Below are 23,824 nucleotides of genomic sequence, written 5' to 3' on the forward strand. Positions count from 1 at the left end.
AAATAATATTCTTTGATAAATTAATATTAGTTTTTTTAAGTTCATTTAAATTTAAACGATTAATTATATTCAAATTATTAAATAATTTACATTTAATCTATACTAAATGTAAATTAACAAAAGCTTTGATGTTTAAAATGTCATTTATTGTGTTAGATTAAAAAATTAAAATTATTTTATCTTTATCGATCTGGTATTTATGGAAAATAATTGTTCGACGATAATTCTTTATAATGTATTCGATTTTCATTTTTAAGTAGTTATAAGTTAACATTTTTATAAGTAATTACATTTTTTTCTATTCTTTTTATTTTTGTAAAAATATTGAAATTTCTCAGATGGTGCAACAGGAAATATAAGTAATGAAAGCGACCATAGTTTTAAAATATGTATAGCACGTATAGAAAAACATTGGTATACATTATGTAACTTTAAGAAAGAATTCTCATCACTTTCACAGATGAAAGAAAAATTATAGATCATATTTTATAGTCATTATTTATTCGGAAATTATTTCTGCACGTACAATACCGAATATAATTTCACCACTTTATATCTTAATTAATCAATGTTAATGATAAAGTTATTAAAGCATTTAAAAAAATATGCAGATTTAATTACTACTAATTTATAAAAAATATATTTAAGAATTGAATCATATAATAAAAAAGTAATAAACTCATTTATATAATGGTTAATCTAACATTTATCTACATCTTTATTCGATAAAATAGTCTTACCAATTTTGTTTAATGAATGACATTTGTAATTTTAGTACTAAATAGTTTATTCGTTATTGTTCGGAATTAGTATTGGAATATTTTCCGCATAGTAACGTCGGTTGGAATTCTCCAACCTTCTAAAGCTTTGCTATCCTGAAGTTCTCGAAAGTTCTAAAGCTTTAGTTTCGCACATATGCATTATTGCCAGCTAAGTAAACTACCGCGCGGATATTTAAAGGAAGCACATAACGCTATGGCGCTACGACTAGAAGATAGACAATCTGTAACGCTAAAACAGTGAAGTCATTATAAGTAATACACGTTTAATTCTCAAGTGCACAACAATTAACAAGCAGTCTAGGGTGCTGACTGCATTACAAGAACGAGCACGACTACAAGAAGCGCAATATCAAGGCAATCATCACAAGATCAGCCAAGGCAACTGTGCCACTAACAATCTAATACAGAAGTAACAAAAGGCCAACAAAACCTTTCCAATAATAGTGCGTCTAGTACAAGGCCAACAAGGCCCTTCCGAGAGTGCGTCTAGCACAAGACCAACAAGGCCCTTCCAGCAGCACGTCTAGCACAAGGCCAACAAGGCTCTTCCAATAAGGAGACACAACAAATTACCATCACGTGATACTATACGAAAAAGTGTCAAGAGATTTACAACCTCCTATCTCTGCATGCAGTGCATACTAACGCCACGTGGCAACCACCATGGAACTGCAAGATTCAACGATTCTCATCACCAATTTAGAACCATTATTGTGTAGTTTATAAAGTTAAACGCAATAAATAGCAGGAAAAGCAAATCTATGTAATTATTGAACAAATGCGCTATCCCTTCCACTTTTTTCCCACTAGGAAACTGGTGGCCATAGTCTAACCCAATCATCTTGGTCCTTCGATTCTAAACAGGAATTCTAAACAGTTATATACAAAAATATGTATCAATTGTATCAAAACAATCTAGAAATATAAAAAGATGACATTATAAATGAAAACAAAATTTGTTTAAATATAACATAATTTATATAAACGATATTAACAAAATTATTATAAGTACAATTATTTACACGTAGAAAGAATTTTCAAATTATCAGTAAAAGTTTTGAAAACATTTATATTTATTTTAAAATGTTATTGCAAATAAGTAAACAAATCGGATTTTTATATTTAAATACCCTTCGCGTTAAATTACCATCTAATATATCATGAACTTGTCATTTAACTTACAATAAACTTTTTATAATTTAAGATATTAAATAATATAAAGTAATATATTTATAATTATTTGTTTTATTCTTATATTTATATATAATTGTTATAAAAAGTAATAAATATCCTATATATCAATCTATAAAACTAACTTTTAGAAAGAATTTAATAATAAAGATATATAAAGCAATTTTTCGGTTACATTTAATTGTATTATAAATCAATGAACTAATAAAAAAATTATCACAGAAAATAGATATAAATATAAGAATGATATATTCCACTAAATTCGACTATTATGTGTGTACATAATGTTTTTAATATATATTTCAAATAATTATGTATGTTAATATATATAATGATATATAGTAATTTTTCTTAAGTAACTAAAACGTCTATCAGTTAGAAAGTTCAACTGGAAAAATTGATGTTGTACAAGCAATGAAATAAAAAGGAAAGAAAATAATTAAATCAGCCATAACTTGAAGCCGATTATAAAACTAAATATAAATTATAAAAATATATTTAGTTTTAAAATTAAGTTACATATATGCAAAAGAGAAAGTTAAAAAGAAATAGGAAAATAGGAAAAAATAGAAAAAATAAGTAGAAAAACGAGAATGGAAAGTGGCAAGAAAGTAAAAAGAAAAAAGTTTGAAGCATAAATAGAAGCAAAAAGAAAAAAAGGAAAAGAAAATTTTTTAAATAATATTTTTATAATAAATCATGTAACATTTATTTATAGCTTATACATATATCTTTTTGGACTTTTTATAACAGCTTTTATGTATAAACAGAAATATCCGTGAATAGTTAATGTATGTAACCACCGTAATTCTTACTTTCTTTGTTTGATTTGTTTCTTTTAGGTTGATACTTTTCCGGTTTTTAATTTATAAATTCTTTATATCAACATTGTAATTTCCTTAGAAGTTATTAATTGATTACCTATTTAATGGATAACTGTTTCTTTTGTTAAATCGAGTAATTGCGTTAATCACTTGCTTATATTATTATTTTTAGCATTTTTCTAATCTATACTCACGAATTATAAAATCCCTTAATTAAATTAATGTATCAAAATAATAAATTTTAGATTTTTGAAACAATTTATATACGAATTATATGTTTTATTACATATATATTTACACACCATATATTATCATACATGTTATCATAATTTTTCAAGAGTTATATTAATTCACTATATCCGGCTCGAAGGACTAATTGTTAAATAGTTTATTAAATTTGCTGCACTCCTTAGTGGATGGTTGAATATTGATGTCGATTACATTTATCAATTACATTATTGATGGGTTGGGTTTACTTCTTATAGGAGAGTGTATCTATGCTATGTTCCATCACAGTCATGCAGTTACATTAACCCGATCCTGTGATGAATAGTTCACCATCGCGAGAGGCTCCGTGATAATGGTGACGATGCTGTTACTCATCTTGTAAGGATTAGCCATACACTGTCCGTGATAAGGAATAATTCGATACTATGTTTCTTTATATCTAATATTTTCTTAAAGTGGGAGAGATGATGTTACTGAGTTGTTGATTATTCCTTCCTACACTTTTTACTGCCGGTTAACGTTGATGAATACACATAGGAGAATGACGCGTGTTGCTTTCATAACGGCCTCACTAAGAGAGAGCTTTTGGCTCGACTCGTGATCGCACTAAAAATCCACGCGACAGCTTAGTTAGAGCTGACAGTAATGGATGCGGTTGTGTTACTAGATAGACACTAGATAAAGATTGTAGAAATTCCGAGAACTATAACTCCGAGCTTTAGGAATTCTGAAAACCAGAAGACTTGGAAAATTTCGAAAATCGTAAGGCTTATAGAATTCCGAGAACGAGAAGACTTGGGAAATTCCTGGAATCCCGAACAGATATGATAATTGTATACATATCAAAAAATAATAACAAGTTCAAAAGGAAAATAAAAAACATCGAATATAATATTGATAAGAATATAAGGATACACAGATATGTAAATTAAAACAATCAAGATAATATGTGGTAGTATCACAATGATAATAATCGTAAATATTACAGAATAAAATTTATTATATGTACATCTAATTAGATTATATATTTGTCAAAAATGGAGAGTAAAAAATGAATGAATAAAAATGAATAAAAACAGATGTGATAGCTTTTTCATTTAGAAAAGTGATTTAGAAGTTTAGAAGTTTAACAATCGCTTTTGCCCACTTGCTGCAATATACCATATATGAAATAGTATATTATTGTATATTAATGTGATACACGTGTAAATTAGTTAATCAGTACATAATCGAAACTGTTAAAAATTCTTTTCATATCATCATATTATATGATAATCATAGAGTGATATTGTTCAGTATTTTATTTTATTTATCAATTATAAAAAATAATCTTAATTATTGATCTTATATAATAATATAATAATTGATCTTTTAAATTCTGTATGGCAATGTTAACATATTTATTAATGTTATTAACATTAACATTCATATTTAAATGACTTATTCCAATAACATTATTTTGTTGTTTATAAAATGTTTAATATTTTTTGTTTATGAAACAATTCTGCCTAAACCAAAAAAAAACTAAACAATAAAAAAATACTAATACATCAATTGGATGAATAACATTTTACAATTTGTAACAATTATTTTTTATACAACCTTTATAGAAAATTACTCAAAGTAAAATTAAAATTTTAAAAGTTAAAAAAATCTATTTAATATATAAAAATATGATTATGTAGCTTTATAAATATGTGTGCATGTGTGTATGTGTTTGTGTATTGAATTTGTTTAATAAATTTAATTATAAATAAATATTATATACAGAGTTACTTCAATTTGCTCTTATTGTTTAATAATTTATTTAAAAAAAAATTAATTTTTTTATTAAAATAATTACTTGCTTTCTTAAAGTTTTGCGCAGAAGCAAACTAATCATTGGCTACTCTTGTAAATATATATAGTGTAAGTATATGAAGTGACAGTACAACAGGATTAGATCAATAAAAATTAGAATGTTAGAATTAATCGTGGAATAAATAGATGTATAGTATTCAACAAAATACATGTTTTTAATTTATAAAAATGACCTTTACAATAAAATTCGATATGTAAACAGTTGATGACATACCTTTCGTAATAAAAAATATAGAAAAATTCTATTTTTAATTTCTATGATGTTACTGTGGGTTGGTGGCAAATCAAAAACAATAATTATTGGAGTTTGTTTTTACTTAGCACAAGAACATTATTGTGTATATGATACAAAATATATTCAGCAAATAATAAAAATTAATAAACTAAATGCTATTAAAAATTCAATTTAACAAAATCAGGATATTAGTTTTGAGAAAAAAGGTAATTCAAGTTCAATATAAATAATCTACATATTTTTAATAATTCAAAAATGAAAAATATTTTTGTCTTAGATTTTGGCATAAGAATTTTAAATACACTATATGCCCTCATGCATAATATAAATATCAAGAATTAGTACAAAAATAGGAAAATTTATAATTTGATCTAAAAATATCAATAAAGGTTATACATCATCATTTTATAACATCTGTTTAAACAAGTATATTGAAGTTATTAATGTTGTTACTTTTACTTTCTTTATATATTAATTTAAGTAATTTAAATCAAGTTTATGATTGAAAATAATCATTTAATAAGAAATTTTTTTATAATATTATGGTGGCTTTTAATTGGTTAATTTTTAAAATTATTTTTATGATTTGATAATAGAAATATTTTATAACTTTGATATAAAATGTATATATATCTAACACTAAATAGATGATATACTAATATAATAGATTACCTAGTCCATTCTAGAAAGTGTAAATACAAATAGGGAAATGGAGTTTCAATAGTAAATCATTCTGTTTGTAACTCTTATTATAACAATGATCATGTATCTATGTATAATTATTAATTATATATATATATCTTCATTAAAGGATTGTATAATAATGAACATTACATAAACCATAACTTCAAAACAATATTATAATTTACTTTTAAAAAAGTTTTGATAAAATATGACCTTCATTATAGGAATATTATACATTCAGTTTTAAATAATATTTGACATATTGTAAAATTATACAAAAACTGATACATTTTTAATGAAAAACTTTAATTATTTGCTTGAAAACAATAAAGTAAAAATTTAATATAGACAAAAAATGAAGATTTAAAGTTAATGATATAATATGCTAACCTAAAAATGTATAAAAGAAATTTTAAATTGTCAATAATGGTTATTGAAAATTTTGTTTTAAATTAATTGCATTCTATAAATTTGCTTAATAAATTCATATTAGAGTAATCTGAAATAGAAATAATTTATGTTTTCGTAAGTCTTTATATCCAAGAAGAATCTTAAGCAACTGCAATAGAATTGGTGATATACTATCTAGTAACCTTAAAGTAATAAAAGTTGATTTCAATAGTCCTCGACTTTTTGACAGAGTAATTTATACAAAGGGTATAAAAGATATTTTAACACGCGACATGTTGCTATGGTTATCTTAATCAACCCGATGAGTAACTCAACCACGATGAGTATTTTTATTGAAAAGATTTCAGCATGTCAGTTTTTCATTAAATTTACGGAATCTTTTACATCGAGAATACATGTTCCATTATTCGACGGAGAATTTAAATTAAATATTGCCGTTATTAATGTTATAATTCTTACTTATTAACTCAACAATTTGAACCTTAAAAGCGAAATTATTACTTTATTATTTGTCTAAATTGTTATGCTTTATAAGGGTTTACATTGTAGATTTTTTTATAAAAAGAACACTCAAATCAAAATTATGTAAAATTAAAATATTTAAATAAAACGAAAAGGCATCAATAAAGATAAAAGATCGAATAAATATTAGTTTAAAAAAGATAATATTCTTGCATGTAGTACCTTTGGAATCGTGATTAATTACATAAATAATAGTTCATTCGTAATAATTAACAGGAAAAAAAAATTTATGTATATCGTGATTAATTCAAGTATGATTAGTAAAAAAAAAACAAAGATTCGTATTACCTTGAATCTAGTATTAAAATAAGGAATCAATGTTAAATTAAATATGAAGTTTTACATAAAAGAGGATGGACAATTGATATTTGGTTAACGATGGTCCTCTCGATAATGTACTTGTAAATAAATGAGGAATAAAGAGAAGTAAATAATTATTTTACGACTAAGTTTTCGTTGCAAATATCTAATTCATAAAGAGAAGCGAGATAAGGGAAATAAACTATGATTGGTAAAATTTCAAGTTCAAAAATGAAACAGAAAATCAAAAAAATATAGATATGACAATTCTAATAATTAACAAATTTTAAGTAGACTGAAATGCTATTTAATCAAAATACTAACTATTTTTAACTTTTAACTCATTGAATAAATTAAATGATAAAATGTGTATTCTAAAATATATCAATCGTCAGAAAATTTAGAGGTTCAGACATATTGAAAAATTCTCATATAATTAGAAGCTTATTAAATATTAATTATTATAGTTTTGGTTCCAAACATCCAACATAATTGTTTAAATCTAAACAAGTTAAAATTATTATTATGGCGTTAGCAAATATTTCATTGAGCAAGTGAATATAAAATTAGAAATTAGTGCAGAAAAAAATATGAGACTTACCGTAAACTCCGTTAATATATAATTTTTACGAAACATTCATATTTTTCAAAATTATATTAATATGCAAAATTCGATATAAACTTGATAAATTGCTACCATTGTAATTCAAATAAATATATTGATATTTTATTACGAATTTATACTAACCTAAAGGTCTAATTTCTATTTGTAGTCTTTGTTGTTATGCCAAGTTCTGCTAATTGCTTTTCTGCATTGCAATGATTTTTTACCAGAATAAAGTTCTGCTAATTGCTTTTCTGCATTGCAATGATTTTTTACCAATTACCCACCTGACATCGTCGACATAAAATATAATGCTTGCCAGAAGCATTTTTTAAATTTTATATTTATTTATCAAATAAAATTAGAAAGTATATAATGAAATATAAAAGCGTATAATTTTTTGCTTAAAATTGTATGAAATAATAGTGAGCATATTTATTTCGTTAAAAAATCATTAGAATGAGTAACAAGTATTAACAAAATAAAATGTGAAGTAAATTTTCAATTATCAACATTTTTCTTAATATTATTTAGAATTGCAATATTACTTTTTATTTAGATATAGTATAATTTTTTTTTAATTTAACAAAAAAAAATTGGGTATTTTAGATGTTATACAAATTAAAATTTTGTTAAGAAAATGACATTTAAAACAATAAATATTGTTATTTTCATTGTGTGCGTATATAAATTTTCAGTATTAGATTTAATTTTTAATATTAGATATTATTTATGTGATCTAAATATTGGTTTAATTAAAATTAGTATTATCTCATATGACAAGTATACAAACATATTTTAAATAATTTTTTATCAATATCTACATTGAATCTCTAAAATAAATTATATTTACAGATGTAAAAAGTAAATACGATAATAAATATTATTTCATAGAAGATTGTAGGAATAACAGAAATAATTCCGATTTTTAACGAAAGAAAGTAATCAATTATGTGATATTTTGTTAATGAAGTGCTTTAAAAAAAATATATAACTTTAAATAATTAATATTAATTTATTCTTTTTGAATTGCGATAAACCAGTCGAGTACTTTTTATACGATATAGATATTTATGATTCTTAAATACTTCCTTTATTGATGAATATTTTTAAGTTATCGGAGAAGTCAATAAATAATGCTGATTTCTGAAATTATTTTTTTCAAGGAAAATAATACATATTTTCATTGTTTATATTTTTATAATATAATTTTAATTTACAATACTTTTTTAATATTTGTAATCATTGTGTATGCATACGTCCAAACGTATGTATTTATCATTTAACTAATTCCAGATTCACATATGGAAAATAAGTCACATGCTGACCATAGCAATGTCTCCAACTTGTCAGAAAGTAATTGTCAGAACGTACGAAAGTTGATACCTGTGGATTTCGAATTTAAGGTTGAATGAACAAGTTATTTATATTAATGAGTATAAATATAAATTTTTTGATATTTTTAAATAAATATAAAATTACTAATTTTATTTAGTTAGATGATGACGAAGAGAGTAATGAATATGATGATGTAAATACTATGTTGGAACATAGTAATTTAGATGAAGAGATAAAAAGAAAAAAATATTATACTTCTACTAGACAAACAAGTAATTAATATATGTATAAAAAAGATAATATTTTACTAGGTCAAAGACTATTGGTAAAGGAATTCGATTAGGCAAAAATAAATATCACTAACTTTTTAATATTTAATTTAAATATAAGAAGTTTTACTTGGTATAATTTTTATAAAGATTGCTATGTGCATTTTTACATTTAGCAAAATTTAAATACTTTAAAACATCAGTTAATTATTATAAATGTTATTTTTTTAAAAATGCACATCTTTTAATATTGCAAAAGATGTATGTTTAGATTAATATATCAGTATTCTGCGTTTTCTATTACTATTTCTCATATCTGTATTGTATGCAGATATATTCTTATACAGTTCGATTTATACATACTATAAAGACTGAAAAATAAAGAAGCAAGCGTAATAATTATGTTCTTAATGCAAAGATAATTTTAGTTTCTGTATACAAGAATTCTTCACATTTGTAGTCTATCGATAGCCATTGTAATAACGAGCCTAAATCTTTCATTTATTCTGTAATCATAGAGAGCTCTTGTGATGCCTACTCTTGAAGTTTAGAAATCGCTTGAATGCAGTTATATATGGATGACATTTTTTATTTTAGTTTATCACATATTTATACCTTTCAAGGTATATCTATATAGACTTCTTTTTCAATTTAAGTTATAAATTTTTAGTTATAAAACAGATAAGGATTAGGTATTCAAATTGTATTAAAATTTGACAAAGAAAGAATGGTTTAATTTATATGCTTAATTAATTTCAGTAATAAGAGAGAATTGTAGTGTGAACCTAGACTTGTAAAACATTTCTAACTATACTTATTTAAAAAAGTCCATTTTGTTTAGGTTCAAATATCTTTCTGACTACTATTTTTTATATTAACTTTCATAATCATAAGAATTTTAAGAAACTTAATATTTGAGTAGTCTAAGATATTTCTTACAACTCCATTGTTCTTGAATATACCTTATTTGTATAATATCTAATCATTCTGAGTTGTATTGCACTCTTGTTGATCCTTGAGATTTTTATTAATGAAATTGCGATAGAAATAAAATAAAATTATATGAACAATTATCACAATATTATCACAGTTATTTTCTTTTTATTTTAATTCCCTTTCTTTATCTCAGATCTTCTAAATTTAATATGTTGTTTGCGATTATGTGAACGTCAAACGTAGAATCATAAATATGGAATTTGCATATCTATAATCGATATTGATTATGACCGTCAGTGTGAATCATGTAAATATTTTTATATTCATTAATAATTAAAAATTTGGCAGTATTATGTAAATTATTATAAGTTTTTACCTGTTTTTTGCCACCTTTTTGTTATAATTTATCAATCTTTTTCATATTCAGTATTTAAAATTCAATTTAAATTATTAATAGAAATTGTTACTTTAGAAAACCGAACTAAAATAATTTATCTTTTTAAAATCTCTCATTTATGGTATACATTAATATGATTACTTTGGGTAAGAGTAGTTGTTTATAAATTTAAGTTGTAATTTCCGTATAGTCTTTCAGAAAAATTTTATTGGTTCATATAAAGAAAATCTTTATTACACTATATAAACAATTTCTAGTTGATAAGAAATAATTTTTAATCAGGAAGTAAAAGATTTATTTTTTCATAATCAATATCTTATATTTAATTGACTCATATATACATGTTCAATTCATGCGGATATTATTTTTTAATTTATTTTATGTTATAGCGTACGATGTAGCAACGCAATGTTCTAGTAAAGAAGTATCTGCTAATAAATATAAAATAAATAAAAGTGTGTTACCATCTGTATTACCCACCAATATTTACACGACATATTCAAAACTTGAAAAACATAGTAAACTCGAAAGTACATCTCAAAAAACAGACTATGACTTCAAACAATCACATGAATTTGATTCAAAAATTTCCCCATCTAATATATTTGTATCAACAGCAATTAACAATCTGACGTTAAAAGATTCGAATTCTATAAATATTGGGTTAAATGATAAGGTACACTTGTGAAAGAAAATGTAAATATTTAATATAATTTTTAATGTTTGAAAAATTATTAATTTTTATTTGCAGAATAGGTATTCAAGTATAGGAGAAATGTTTCTTGAAAATAAACTTTCATTGACATTAGAAGAAATAGTTCATATTCGTTGTGTCCTTACCAAAGCTGAGTTGGAATCACTGCCTGCTGAAGCTAGTGTAAAAGAAGACGTTGAAAAACGAAGAGTATGTTTTTTATGTTTAAAAACTCGATTTGGTTTACTAGGACCATGGGGTCAACGATGTAGACTTTGTCAAAAAACAGTTTGTGTAAAGTGTTATTCGAAAATGAAAATTCCCACCGAACACTTTGCAAATGTTCCAGTTATATTATTATCTCCAGGATTATCCGTTTCTCCATCTTCCACTGATTCTAATACTGAAATTTCCAAAAATTGGTCTAAAAGTACTATTATTGGTTCAGCTCCAACTTCACCAGCAACAAAACGGTAACATTTAATTAGAATATTTGTATTCAAACTAAATATGATCCATTAATTTTGATGATAATATTAATATACATTAAAGTATTAGAAGGAATCATTTTTATTTATAATATCTGTTTGTATAATATGCATATTTAAAAAATTATATATATTTTATATACATATATATAATATTTATTTTAGATTTTGAAACATTAATAACATTATATTCATTTTTAATCAGAAAACTTTAACCAATCAACTTGATTTGAATTTAAAGAACATCTTAAAATTAACGAAATTATACTTATGTACCGTATTCAGAGTATTAAAAATAATCTGTTTGTTGAATTTGACATACAATTGGTTACTTTATAATGTGTTTACTTTTCCGATATAAAAGATTTGTCGTATGTCTTTATATTTTTAGACCATTTTGTTCGTCAAATATATTAAGAAACAAATGTATAATAAACATAATCTCATTAATAACGTATAAGCGTAGCTTTTGGCATGATGTTGTAATGAGACGCCATAAAAAAGGGGGAAACGTAAGGTGAGTCCTACGTACAATAGTAAAATGCTGTATAGTGTATAAGAGTAAATAAAGTATATTACAGTTTAAAATATACATATAATAGACACAATAATACTTAATAAAACAGATACAAAAATTGAGTATGAAAAATATAAGATAATTAATTCACAACATAAGCAATGGGCAATATCTTAGTAAGTTATTTTATGTTATATTTTAATAAATTAATATATGCCTTTTCAACTTTTGTACTATAAATAATATAACAGCGATTTATCCTAGTAAATTTGGCTTTTGAACGAGCTGTGTTAAATTACTGGATAAAATTTTGTAGTATATGAAATATTTTTCGAGACATAATAAATATTTTGTTTGATAGTAATATAATTAAAACAACTTATTGTAAATGAGGTGTGATTGCAATTGAATTTTATGTAAATATACGCACTCTTAATCGGATTTTTATATAATTTTATTTCTGTGCTTTATATAACAATAATGTATTTATACTGAAGAGTTTACTTTATTGAAATAAACATATAACTTAAATTTACATTGATTTAAGTGCATGTAAAAAATACTATTATTGTGAATTTTTAATAAAATATTTTATCCATTTCATCTCTTCTATTTCTAAATATACAGATTTGAAGTTTTTGATGGATTGTATATTTATTTTTATTCGAGTGCAACATTTTACCTATTTTACCTACAATACTATTATTAATTCTTATCCTTGACATAATTAATTTAAATCCATGGCACTTTTGCCACAATTTATCGATAATAACTAGCTAGTAAAAGCTAGAACAGTTTACATTTAAATTTTACTAGAGTAGAGTCAACTTAAGACACTATAGATTAATATCTAAGTTATAGATGACTATAATCTAAATATCTAATATCTATAAACTAAGAGAATATTTATATATTAACAATTTCGTATGTATTTTGTAATATTTTATCAAAAGTCTAGTTTTTAATTATTAATTTATATTTTTAGGCAAACATTGTTAATTTTATATTTACGAACTAAACAATTTTTTTTATATATCGCCATAATACACCACAATAAAACTTTTAGCATTTATATTTTATTGTTACATTCACATTAAGATCATTGTTTAACAGGATCTATCTTATCTATTATACAGTCATATTATAGTTATCTTTATTTTAATTTATTTTCTATTTTATCACTTTTGATTTTCGATTCTAATTACTATATAGAACTGTTAAATCATGTTAAAAAGTTTTTTAATTGTATTAAAATTAAATTTACAATATATATTTATATAAAATTTAATTAATTTAACATCCATGAACTAATCATACATGAATGAAGTAGCTAATTTATCCAATTAATACGTTCTTGAATAGGTTCTTGTAACCTATTATCATTGTTCACAATGTTTACAATTTTGATAACTGCATAATTTAAGAAAAATGTAATTTTAATAATAAATTGTTAAATTAACTATACATTTTAGTAATCACTAGCTCGGTAACAAATTTTTAATTTTTAATTAAAAAATTATTAAAGTAAAAAAAAACTAAAATATTGCCAACTTTAATTTATATTCTTATAATTACTCAAATTTCTATTTCAGTCTAATTGCCTATTTCTTATATTAAATATCATATTTCTAAATATCGAAATATTTTTAGTTCTTTGTAACTATATTCTACTAGATATTGTTCATATTTAAAAATTTTCATTAATTTATTAAAAAATATTATAAAATTTATTCAAGATTTTAAGTAATATCTACTTTTACAAATAATTAAATTTAAGTATCAAATAGATAATATTAGATTTGAAATTTCAAGTAGAAAATACTTTGATTAATTGTGTAATTTCATTAGTTATTTCATCTGGTAAGTGACTAAAAAAAGTCTTTTATACTACCTCTTCCATTTATTAAAATATATTATAAAGACTATGAAATTTCTTTATTTGATTATCTTTATACTTTCACAATTGAAAATTAATTTTTGGATAAACCTAAAACATACTTAAAATAAATACTGTTTTATCGTTTCTCAAATCTAGTCCTTATTTTATTAATTTGTGTGATTAAATTGTCATTAAAATGACAAGAACTGTAAATTTCTGTTTCAAGGAGTTACACCAAATGATAGAGGATTCCATCTGTGAAATCTGTGTGCGACAAACGCATTTGGTATACTTTTATATATCGTAGTCTCTTATTTATCTTTTTTTTCAATATAGAAAGTAGTAAAAAGATTCCTGTATGTAATTAATTTTTACCCAAAATCTAATAGAAAATAATCTCAATTTGTAATAAAATTGAAAAATATTAATGAAAAGATGTATCGACATACGATTTTTTTACATTATTTCATTGTCTCGTTCAAATAAATTGTTATAGATTTTAGCTTGGGATATGTGACTTTTCAATTATTTATGTATATTATCTAATACATTTATTGTGAAAATATAATTAAAATTAAATAGTAATATATTTTATTTTATATAGAATTCCCCGGAAATTTTTTGGAACCTCCTCTAAATTATCTAATATTGCAACATTTGGAAATATAGGCAGACTAAATAGAAATGACGAGCTAGATGCAGAACTTATCCATGGAACATTGATGGTTGTATGTCATGATTGCCGTATAATGCTTATTCAAATAATCAAGAATTCTCGTTTAACACGATCTAGTATCCGAAATAATGTCATATCTCGTTTAACTCTTGACGTCTTACCTGTATATGTTTAAATAAAGTAATTAAGCAATTAAATATTCTATTAGATGTGTTATTTTTATATAAATATAATTTGTATTAAATATAGAGTAATTTATAATTCTACTATATCTACGTAATAATATTATAATTATATATATATAATTATAAATATCGTGAAAATTATTATATCGCTAGCTTTACTACTATGGTTGTGCGACAATCTATTTTAATTGTTTTTTACAACTTATATTATATTTTCATTAAATTTTTATTTTTATTTATGTATTGGTTATTATAATAGTAATATTTTAATATATAATATTTAATATAATATTTTAATAGTTAAACTTTAATTTAAATAATTTATTAGTTTATTAATATATGTAAATATAAATAAATATGTAAATAAATTAATGTAAATATTCAAGATTCTCAAATTTAATTTATTTTAATTTTTATATAATTGAAATGGTCATTTTTTATTTATTAAAAAAAATAGAAAACATAATTAAACTAACTTAATCTAATATCACTTTTTCTAACAATTTTTTATTTAATATCGTGGATAATTAATTAACCATATTTTTATTAAAATTATATAATTAATTAACTATTAATGTATTTCCTTTTTTTCTAAAATGTATTGATAACTTACAAAAATACATTTGTATCTTTTGTAATTCATTAAGAAAAATATATAGTACAAGTCAAATTTTAATACCAACCTCTTTCTTTAATCGATGAATTTTTTTATAAAAATCTATTTAACAAATTAATGTATTATGTTGAGATAAAAATTGTTTACAATTTGTTACTGCTTTCCATTTATTTCAAAATTTTATAACATTGTAACTGTTAAGTTTTCTTCGTATTATTTCTTTGTGTAAATATAATTTTTGTATTAGATTTAATTATTAAATGCTGTAGTGATAGCGTTTATTTTTAATTTGTTTTTATACATATATGTAATTTAATATATAAATGATAAAAAATACATTCATTTATCGGAAATTTTTAGATATTTTATTATTTATTAGTTTTAAAAGAAAATCACGTAATATAGATCATGTAATTTATAATCCATATAAATAATAATTATATACAATTAAGCAATAATATACAAATTCTACTTAAAAACATATATTGGTATTGTAGCTATTTAGTACTGATATATTAAAGAAAGAAAATCAACAATACTATTTCTGTCACTTGATAAAAGCAGTTCTAAGATAGCAGGAAGTTACAATAAAGGGGAGAGATGTGTAAGAGTATGTTTAAATTGTACATACCTAATTTTGAATTATGAATATTTAATATGAATTCTTTTTAAACACAATTATTATATATGTGCGAGAAGTTAGCATGTATTGTAATATTTAAAAATATAATTGTTTAAGAATACAATATGTTGTTTTTAAACAAGTTTTATTATTTAATCATTTACTTCATTTTAATAAAAATTAATATTGCAAATTAATAATAACAAATAATCAAATAATTTTTATTAATTTTACAATTTAGTAATGTTGTAGTTGTAATATGCTTAGGGCATTTATAAACTTCTGAATCTTATTTGAGGCTCTAGCGCAACGAAGCTGACTGGAATTAACAGTGTGTTTAAGACTACCGAAGCTTCAAGATCAGTACATTGTCTAAGGTTTTGATCTTTGGAATATGTGTTCGATTTAATTTAAATAAATTTAGACTTAAATAATTTTTGCATAAAAAAAATTAAAAATTAATTTTTTTTATTAAAGAAAGTCAACAATATGAATAAATTTGCACTACTCCTTCTTTGTAATATATTGTTATTAAATAAAATTGGTAAGTTAAAAAATATTCATTATATTTACTACTAGCCTTACTATTAAACATGTTATGTAAAATACGTATATATATACTTTTTAATCGTCTAACTTACATTTAATTAAGATACTTTAAATGTTATTAAATAAATAAAAAAAAAGTGAAACTTGATCAGCGTTACTGTTGTAAACATTATTTTATTAAATTAACATACACAAATGTTTATTAAAAAAGAAGAATAATTTTATATTAAAAAATAGTAAATTATTTAATATTATAACAATATGTAAAATATATAATGTACTATACACATCGATTACATATTGTTAGATTATTACTTTATAAACAATATTGCATGTCAAGATCAACAAATAATAAATATTTATTTTAATTATTAATCAAAAACAAATTTGAATTATATATAGTATAATAATATAAAAAACTAAAATCAATCTTATTTAAGTGAATCATATTTTTAAAATTTAAAAAATTTAAAATGAGAATGATATACATTATTAAATGCAGTACTATTATATAGTAATAACTTATTAGAATTTTCCTATTTAATATTATGTAATAGAATTTTTTATAGAAATAAGTTTTTATTTTAAAAATGATTGAATTAAAGAGTAGACTGTGATGATTACTCTTAAGTAAATAAGTATAGTATTTTAGATAATCAAATCAACCCGTTATACATTGAAAATTACACAAGTTATTCTATGTTAAATCACTTATAAAACATGATGTTCTTAGAAATGTTAGTAATTTTATTATATTGCAATCACTGAAGTAATTTTATTTAATTTTTAGTTTCATTTGATGTATGTGTATAATGTTCTTCTAGGTATTAAAATATAAACATCAATTTGATTGACCTCAATTTTCATCTATAAAAAAATAATAAATATTTGAAATTCTTCTGCTTTTCATGTAATACTATACTGAAAAATTTAATAAATTAATAAATTGTTATATTTACTTGATACAAAATTTAAGATTTAATTGTAAATATTATTTACCTATATTATGATTAAATTTAACTATATTATGTTTATCAAAATACTCATTCTTTTATGGCCAGTGAAACATGTATTCATGCGTATATAACGACATATATTTTTTAATTATAATAATTTTAATGATTGTATAAATTATTAACTTTTTTCTATATACTACTAAAATACATACTAAAATACAATATTAATTTTACTTATTATTTTTAAATTCTTTTAAACAATATTTTTAAGTATATTTGAATATTGTATAAAATAATAGTTAATAAAATTTTTTTAATTCAATAAATTAACTATATAACTTATAAATATTATTTATGAAACTTATAAATATTTAATCATTTTCATAATATATTAGATATCAATATTTTTTCACTAATAAATAGATCGAAATCCTGATAATTATATCAGTATAAATAATAAAATTTTAAAATTAATTAATCATTTTATTTAAATGACTAAACTTGTAGATTAATAAGAACCGTAAATAAATTTATGGAATTATTGTTTTATTAACAAAATTTCTATAATACTCAGCTTGTATTCTTAAATTTTAATGTTACAAAATAAAAATTTTATAAACATGAACATGAAGTAATGTTATTTCGCAATATATCTTCACTTTCACAATATCAGATTACTAACAAGAGTAAAATTTGGTTGCATTCAATACTTGATCATAGACATAAAAATTTAATTTCAGCAGTTTGTAATAATTTAATTCATAGCTATAGCATAATAGCTATTATAGTAGTTTATTTTATAAATACTGATAAAAAATTCAGTAATTGATTTCCATTTATATTTTATTAGTTTAAAATAAAACAGTGTTAAAATAGAGTAAATATATTTAATATATTTTACATTTTTCTTCAATCAATTGTTTTAATGTAATATATTTGTATAACTAGAATTTTTGCCATAGTTTTATATTTGCTTATATATTACTTAGTATTATTTTGAATATTTTTATTTCCCTCATACGTATATTGGTAAAAAAGAAATAAATCTTAAGTTTAAATATATTATTGTATAATTATTGTAACATACCCTATAAATTAGTCTAATATTTAACGAAATATACTTTAATTGATTTATATTAATCCTTGCCATTGAAACGATAAATAAAAATGAACAATAAAGGTTAATAAAAATCAACATATATTAATATATATATATATATATATATATATTATTTTAAATATTCAATTAAAATTTTAATTCAATTGACTACTTAACCTAGTTTTCTAAACTTTAACATAGTTTATATGTTATGAATTTTTGTCAGACCAGTATATGTAATCATATAGTTTTAATTTTTTATTTTTTATGATTTTTATTTTTTGATTGATTTATTTGAGTGACTTGAGTGATGCATGAATTTTTTAAATGTAAAAATTTTATGGAAATTCATATTTAACACCTTTTAAGCTTTTTAAGTATTTATTGTCAATGTTATCAATACTGTAAATTGTATATTGTACAAAATACTTTATAAAAGTTATATAAAAATTTTCCATATATCTGACAATTATAGCTGATTATATTGTAACAAAAGGCAATGGATACATATTTTTGTTCAGAGTCTATCATCGGTATTAATTAGAATATCCCGAAAAACTCCATACTGAAATTTTAAATTTAAAATTTTTTTTCATGAGTTATAAACTTTGACCGTCATTAGATATACAATAAAATTTCACTGTTTGATACGCATGACTATCCATCTAATTGTATGGGTAGATTTATTCACTCTTATAAAAACCAATGTATCCTGTAATAGATTCATAAGTTATATAACAAAATTGAGTGAGTTATATTAAAAATGAATACTCCTTCTAAGATGTACTTATGTACTTAATACGAAACATTAATATAAAAAATATTAAGAGAAAGTAGTTGTTTGACGTAATAGTAGTATTGGTTATATTATTCAAATATACTATTTGATGTATATCTTCTTTTAATAGAAAATGAAAATATATTGATCGTTAGAATTAAAAAATTGATTTAAAATTTCTATTTATTATTATGTTTACTTAGATGCATGACTATTGAACATTTTTAAAAATATTGTTTTAAAAATATTAGATTGTATTGATTTTTTAAGATATTGATACGAATATTTATTGAGATAACTGCATATTATAAGGTATACTTATATTGTATGATTGATTAAAAAAAATAACATAAATATTCATAATTCATAATTATATTTGATATTAATAGTTTATAAATATAATTAGTCTCAATATTTTCCAGGTATACATGCTCTTCGATGTTATGACTGTAATAGTGTTACAGATAGTAGATGTTTTGATGACAAACCTCCAGATGCTCTAAAGAAAGATTGTTCAGAACTTCGTGATGGCTCAAAATATACAATGTGTAGAAAAATAACTCAAGTTATTGAGTTTAGCGTAAATGGATGTGAGTATAAAATTGGTTAAGAATAACATAAATTAAATATATTCAATGTGGAAAGAACTTTTTAATTTTATTATTTATATTTGATTAAAAAATATAAATAAATAATACATTTTAATTTAAAAAAATTAATTTAAAATTTATAAAATGTGTTTGAAAACTACTACGTATCTATTTATAATATACAATTGTAGTAAATGCAGTAATTAAATAACTTCAAACATTCATTTGATTAGTTAATAATATGTTAATATGTTAATTTAATATGTGTAAGCGAATTGATTTGTATTCATTCATATATAAAATGAAATTTTAGATAGGATAAAAATAAATTCACTCACACATACATACACATATACATTGAGTTTAACATTTTTCATATATATAAGAGAGAAAGAGGGAGAGAAAAGAAAGAGAGAAAAATTCAATATAATAAAACATGTTGTAAAGTAAAAATAAAAACTTATTTCCAATATTCCGTTTGTTCTGTTGTCTTTACATTGAGCAAACTAATATAATATAACAATATTTACTAATATAAATGAATATTTATCATTTTACAAAAATATCTGTGTGTAATATGTAACGAAATTTGGTACAATTACTGACATTAACTGTATATATCATAAATTTATCGGGGGGAAAGAAATTCACAGAAAGAGAAAAATTTACACCTATTAGTTATATATAATACTTAAGTACACAAAAAAGAAATAGCCAATTTTAATAAATTTGAAAAAAAATATAAAAAAAAGATAGAAGATTTTTAATTATGCCGATTGAGGATAAGATAAACAAATGGCAAGTGGAAAGGTAGTAAGGAACAGTGAAAAATATTCTAACAGCAGAGAAGAAAAATAATGAACAAAAAGGAAGATCGACATCGAGAATGCAAGAAAAAGGAAAATAAATAAGCGATATAACAATAAATAGGAAGATATTCAAGTTTGTAAAATGTGATATCAAAGAAGCATCTTGAAAATTAGGCAAGAATTAGATTTAGACGAACTGTTGTGATATTATGATCAGTAATTATTTTTAAATATCGATTTTAATTTTTTTTTTAATAAATATAAAAATATAATGTTAAAGCTGAAGTTACGCGATACTTACTTACCAGCTTAAATCTGTTCGGTATAAATTGAATAAAATCATCTTATAATGCAGGTTAAAGTAAGTAAATTCTAAATATTTTAATGTTTTATCTAAATTAATATTTTAAATTTCAATAGATATCAATTAGAATAATATACAGATTTTAATTTGTATTTTTATGTTTGGTAAAAATTATATGGAAAACTCCATACTTAAAAGTATAAAATATAAATATACATTATAAATATACATATTTTATATATTTATTCATTATTGAAATAATGAATTACCATGAATGCAGTATAAACGTGCTGAATATAATCAGTTTCAATTATTTGCTTAGACAAATTTATATGTATAATTATCAATTTTGTATTTCCTGTATATTGTATGCTTCTTTTTTAGAAGAAAAGCGTTGATAATAGTTTCAAATTATTTAATATAATCTAAATATGAATTATTCAAATAATAAAATTTATATTATATATTATTTAATATTTATTTTTTTAATAATGCAGGATAGCTAGCGGTATAAATATGGTTGTATAATTTGTAATTATCAACTCGTTTTATCCTAATTTAATATACATTTTAAATGCATGATAACAAAAATGAACATAGATACGATGAATAGAGTATAATGATATAATATTGAGGTAATATGAGATAGTGTAAATTAATTAATATTTGTAAATATAATACTTTTTTGTAGAATAATATTATTTATTAAAAGTAATAAAAAATCATCCATCAGATTATTATATAAAATTATTAAACTAGATTTTTTTTTATAAATATTTTTCTAAAATCTGAATAAAACATAAAATAATATAAAGTAAATGTATACTTTATATGCAATAATAAAAAAAAATTACACAATAACAAAATTTTATTTATACTTTTATTTTATTCAATAAGAATTTTATAAATAATAAAAACATATTATTATTTACATGAAACTTCGTAAAAAAAATGTCCAAATATTCCAAATAAATATAAGTGTTTTGGAATTTTTACAAATTTATTTTGAATAATATTAGAACAAAGAGCAAAATAATTTATTTCGTCTGTATATTGGAAACAAATTATAATTTTATAGTGTCGGAAGCAGTCTCTTGAATACTCGGTTGAAATAATTTTTCTACGCAACCTATGGTATTAAAATTTTAGAAAAATTATAAAATAAAATGTAATATAATCTGTTCAATATAATATAAATACATTCTATCTCACCATTTCATATAAATATCATATATTGAGACAATCCTTCATTCAATGATCACACTAGAATGCTTTATATTTTTGCTTACCATTAAAAATTATGATCGTCGTGCTTGAAACCTAATGAAAAGTCTCAAATTCCAAAGTATAAATGTTTTTATTATTTATATATCTTTATAAAGGTATACAAAATCTGAGTTTAAATTTTGATTGCATTATTTAAAAATGTAGTGTCAAATATTTTATTTATGCTATTATATTTACAGTTATTATAATATATATACATTTATATTATATTTTTTATTGTATTACCCGTTGCTAAACGTGCCTAAAAGCAATTTATAATGCAGAAGTTATTTCAAATAAGCATGTATCTAATTGATTTCCAGCCAAGAAAAAAGAATTTTTAAATTAATTACTGCCCCAATGTACTTGTTATTTATTATATAACGATACCGTTATCCCTTTCTCTCTTTTCCTGCTTTTCTATTTCATTACTTACTTCTCTTCTCTGTCAAATTATTCCACACTACTTGACATTGATCTATATGCAAATATACACACTATATACATGAATGTAACTTTTTGAATATACTTACGAAATAGTTAAAAGTATTAAAATTAAATTAAATTAAAAGCATTAAATAAATTTAATTATAGAATCTTATTAAAGGAAATTTAAAACTACAATGATTTTTTGCAAAGTTACAAAATAATTTTCACCTATAAAAATATTAAAAATTTTTCTATATGAAAATGAAAGAAATACGGAATTGTAAATAAATCTTCTATTACGATTGAAGTGAAAAATAATAATTTATTTATTTTACTATTGTCTTTTTCCAGTACCAGCAAATACTCGGGTAATTAGAAGTTGTGGCTGGGATGAATCTAATTATAAAGGAAAATGTTATCAAAGAGGTGGTTTTGGAGGAAGACAAGAAGTTTGCTCTTGTACAAGTGATTTTTGCAATGGTGCTTCTAACAACAAATTTTCGTTTTCATTGCATTACATTTGGGTATTAAATATTATTTTAATATTTGTAACTTTATAAACGATTATATGACAGCATTATAATAGAAAAATAATCCTGAACTTTTAAAGATTAAAAAGGTTTCAAATAAATAAACTTCCGTCTTTTATTAATTTAAAGTTTTAACATATTAAGTACTCAATTTTGTAAGGAAAAAATTTTATATTAAAACATTTAGCATATTTTGAGTATATGAAGAAATCGTTTGTATTATTCTATACTACTTATAAAAATAAATAAAACTTAC

General features: G+C 21.8%; 2 protein-coding genes across 2 annotated transcripts; both read left to right on the plus strand.

The window, feature by feature from the left end:
- The first annotated feature begins 5,455 nt into the window (after positions 1-5,455).
- Positions 5,456-15,032, plus strand: spir (spire type actin nucleation factor). Its single transcript, XM_011498241.1, has 6 exons — positions 5,456-5,546; positions 8,938-9,047; positions 9,137-9,251; positions 10,971-11,257; positions 11,333-11,748; positions 14,764-15,032. The coding sequence occupies exons 2-6, from the start codon at positions 8,946-8,948 to the stop codon at positions 15,008-15,010; spliced, it is 1,167 nt and encodes a 388-aa protein (XP_011496543.1). The 5' UTR covers positions 5,456-5,546; positions 8,938-8,945; the 3' UTR covers positions 15,011-15,032.
- Positions 15,033-16,735: 1,703 nt separating this feature from the next.
- LOC105361135 (uncharacterized) lies at positions 16,736-23,598 on the plus strand. The gene is made up of 3 exons (XM_011498242.1): positions 16,736-16,802; positions 20,063-20,230; positions 23,390-23,598. The coding sequence occupies exons 1-3, from the start codon at positions 16,748-16,750 to the stop codon at positions 23,596-23,598; spliced, it is 432 nt and encodes a 143-aa protein (XP_011496544.1). The 5' UTR covers positions 16,736-16,747.
- The last annotated feature ends 226 nt before the right edge of the window (positions 23,599-23,824 follow it).

This window comes from Ceratosolen solmsi, unplaced genomic scaffold (genome assembly GCF_000503995.2).
Source record: "Ceratosolen solmsi marchali unplaced genomic scaffold, CerSol_1.0 scaffold14, whole genome shotgun sequence".
NCBI lineage: Eukaryota > Metazoa > Arthropoda > Insecta > Hymenoptera > Agaonidae > Ceratosolen > Ceratosolen solmsi.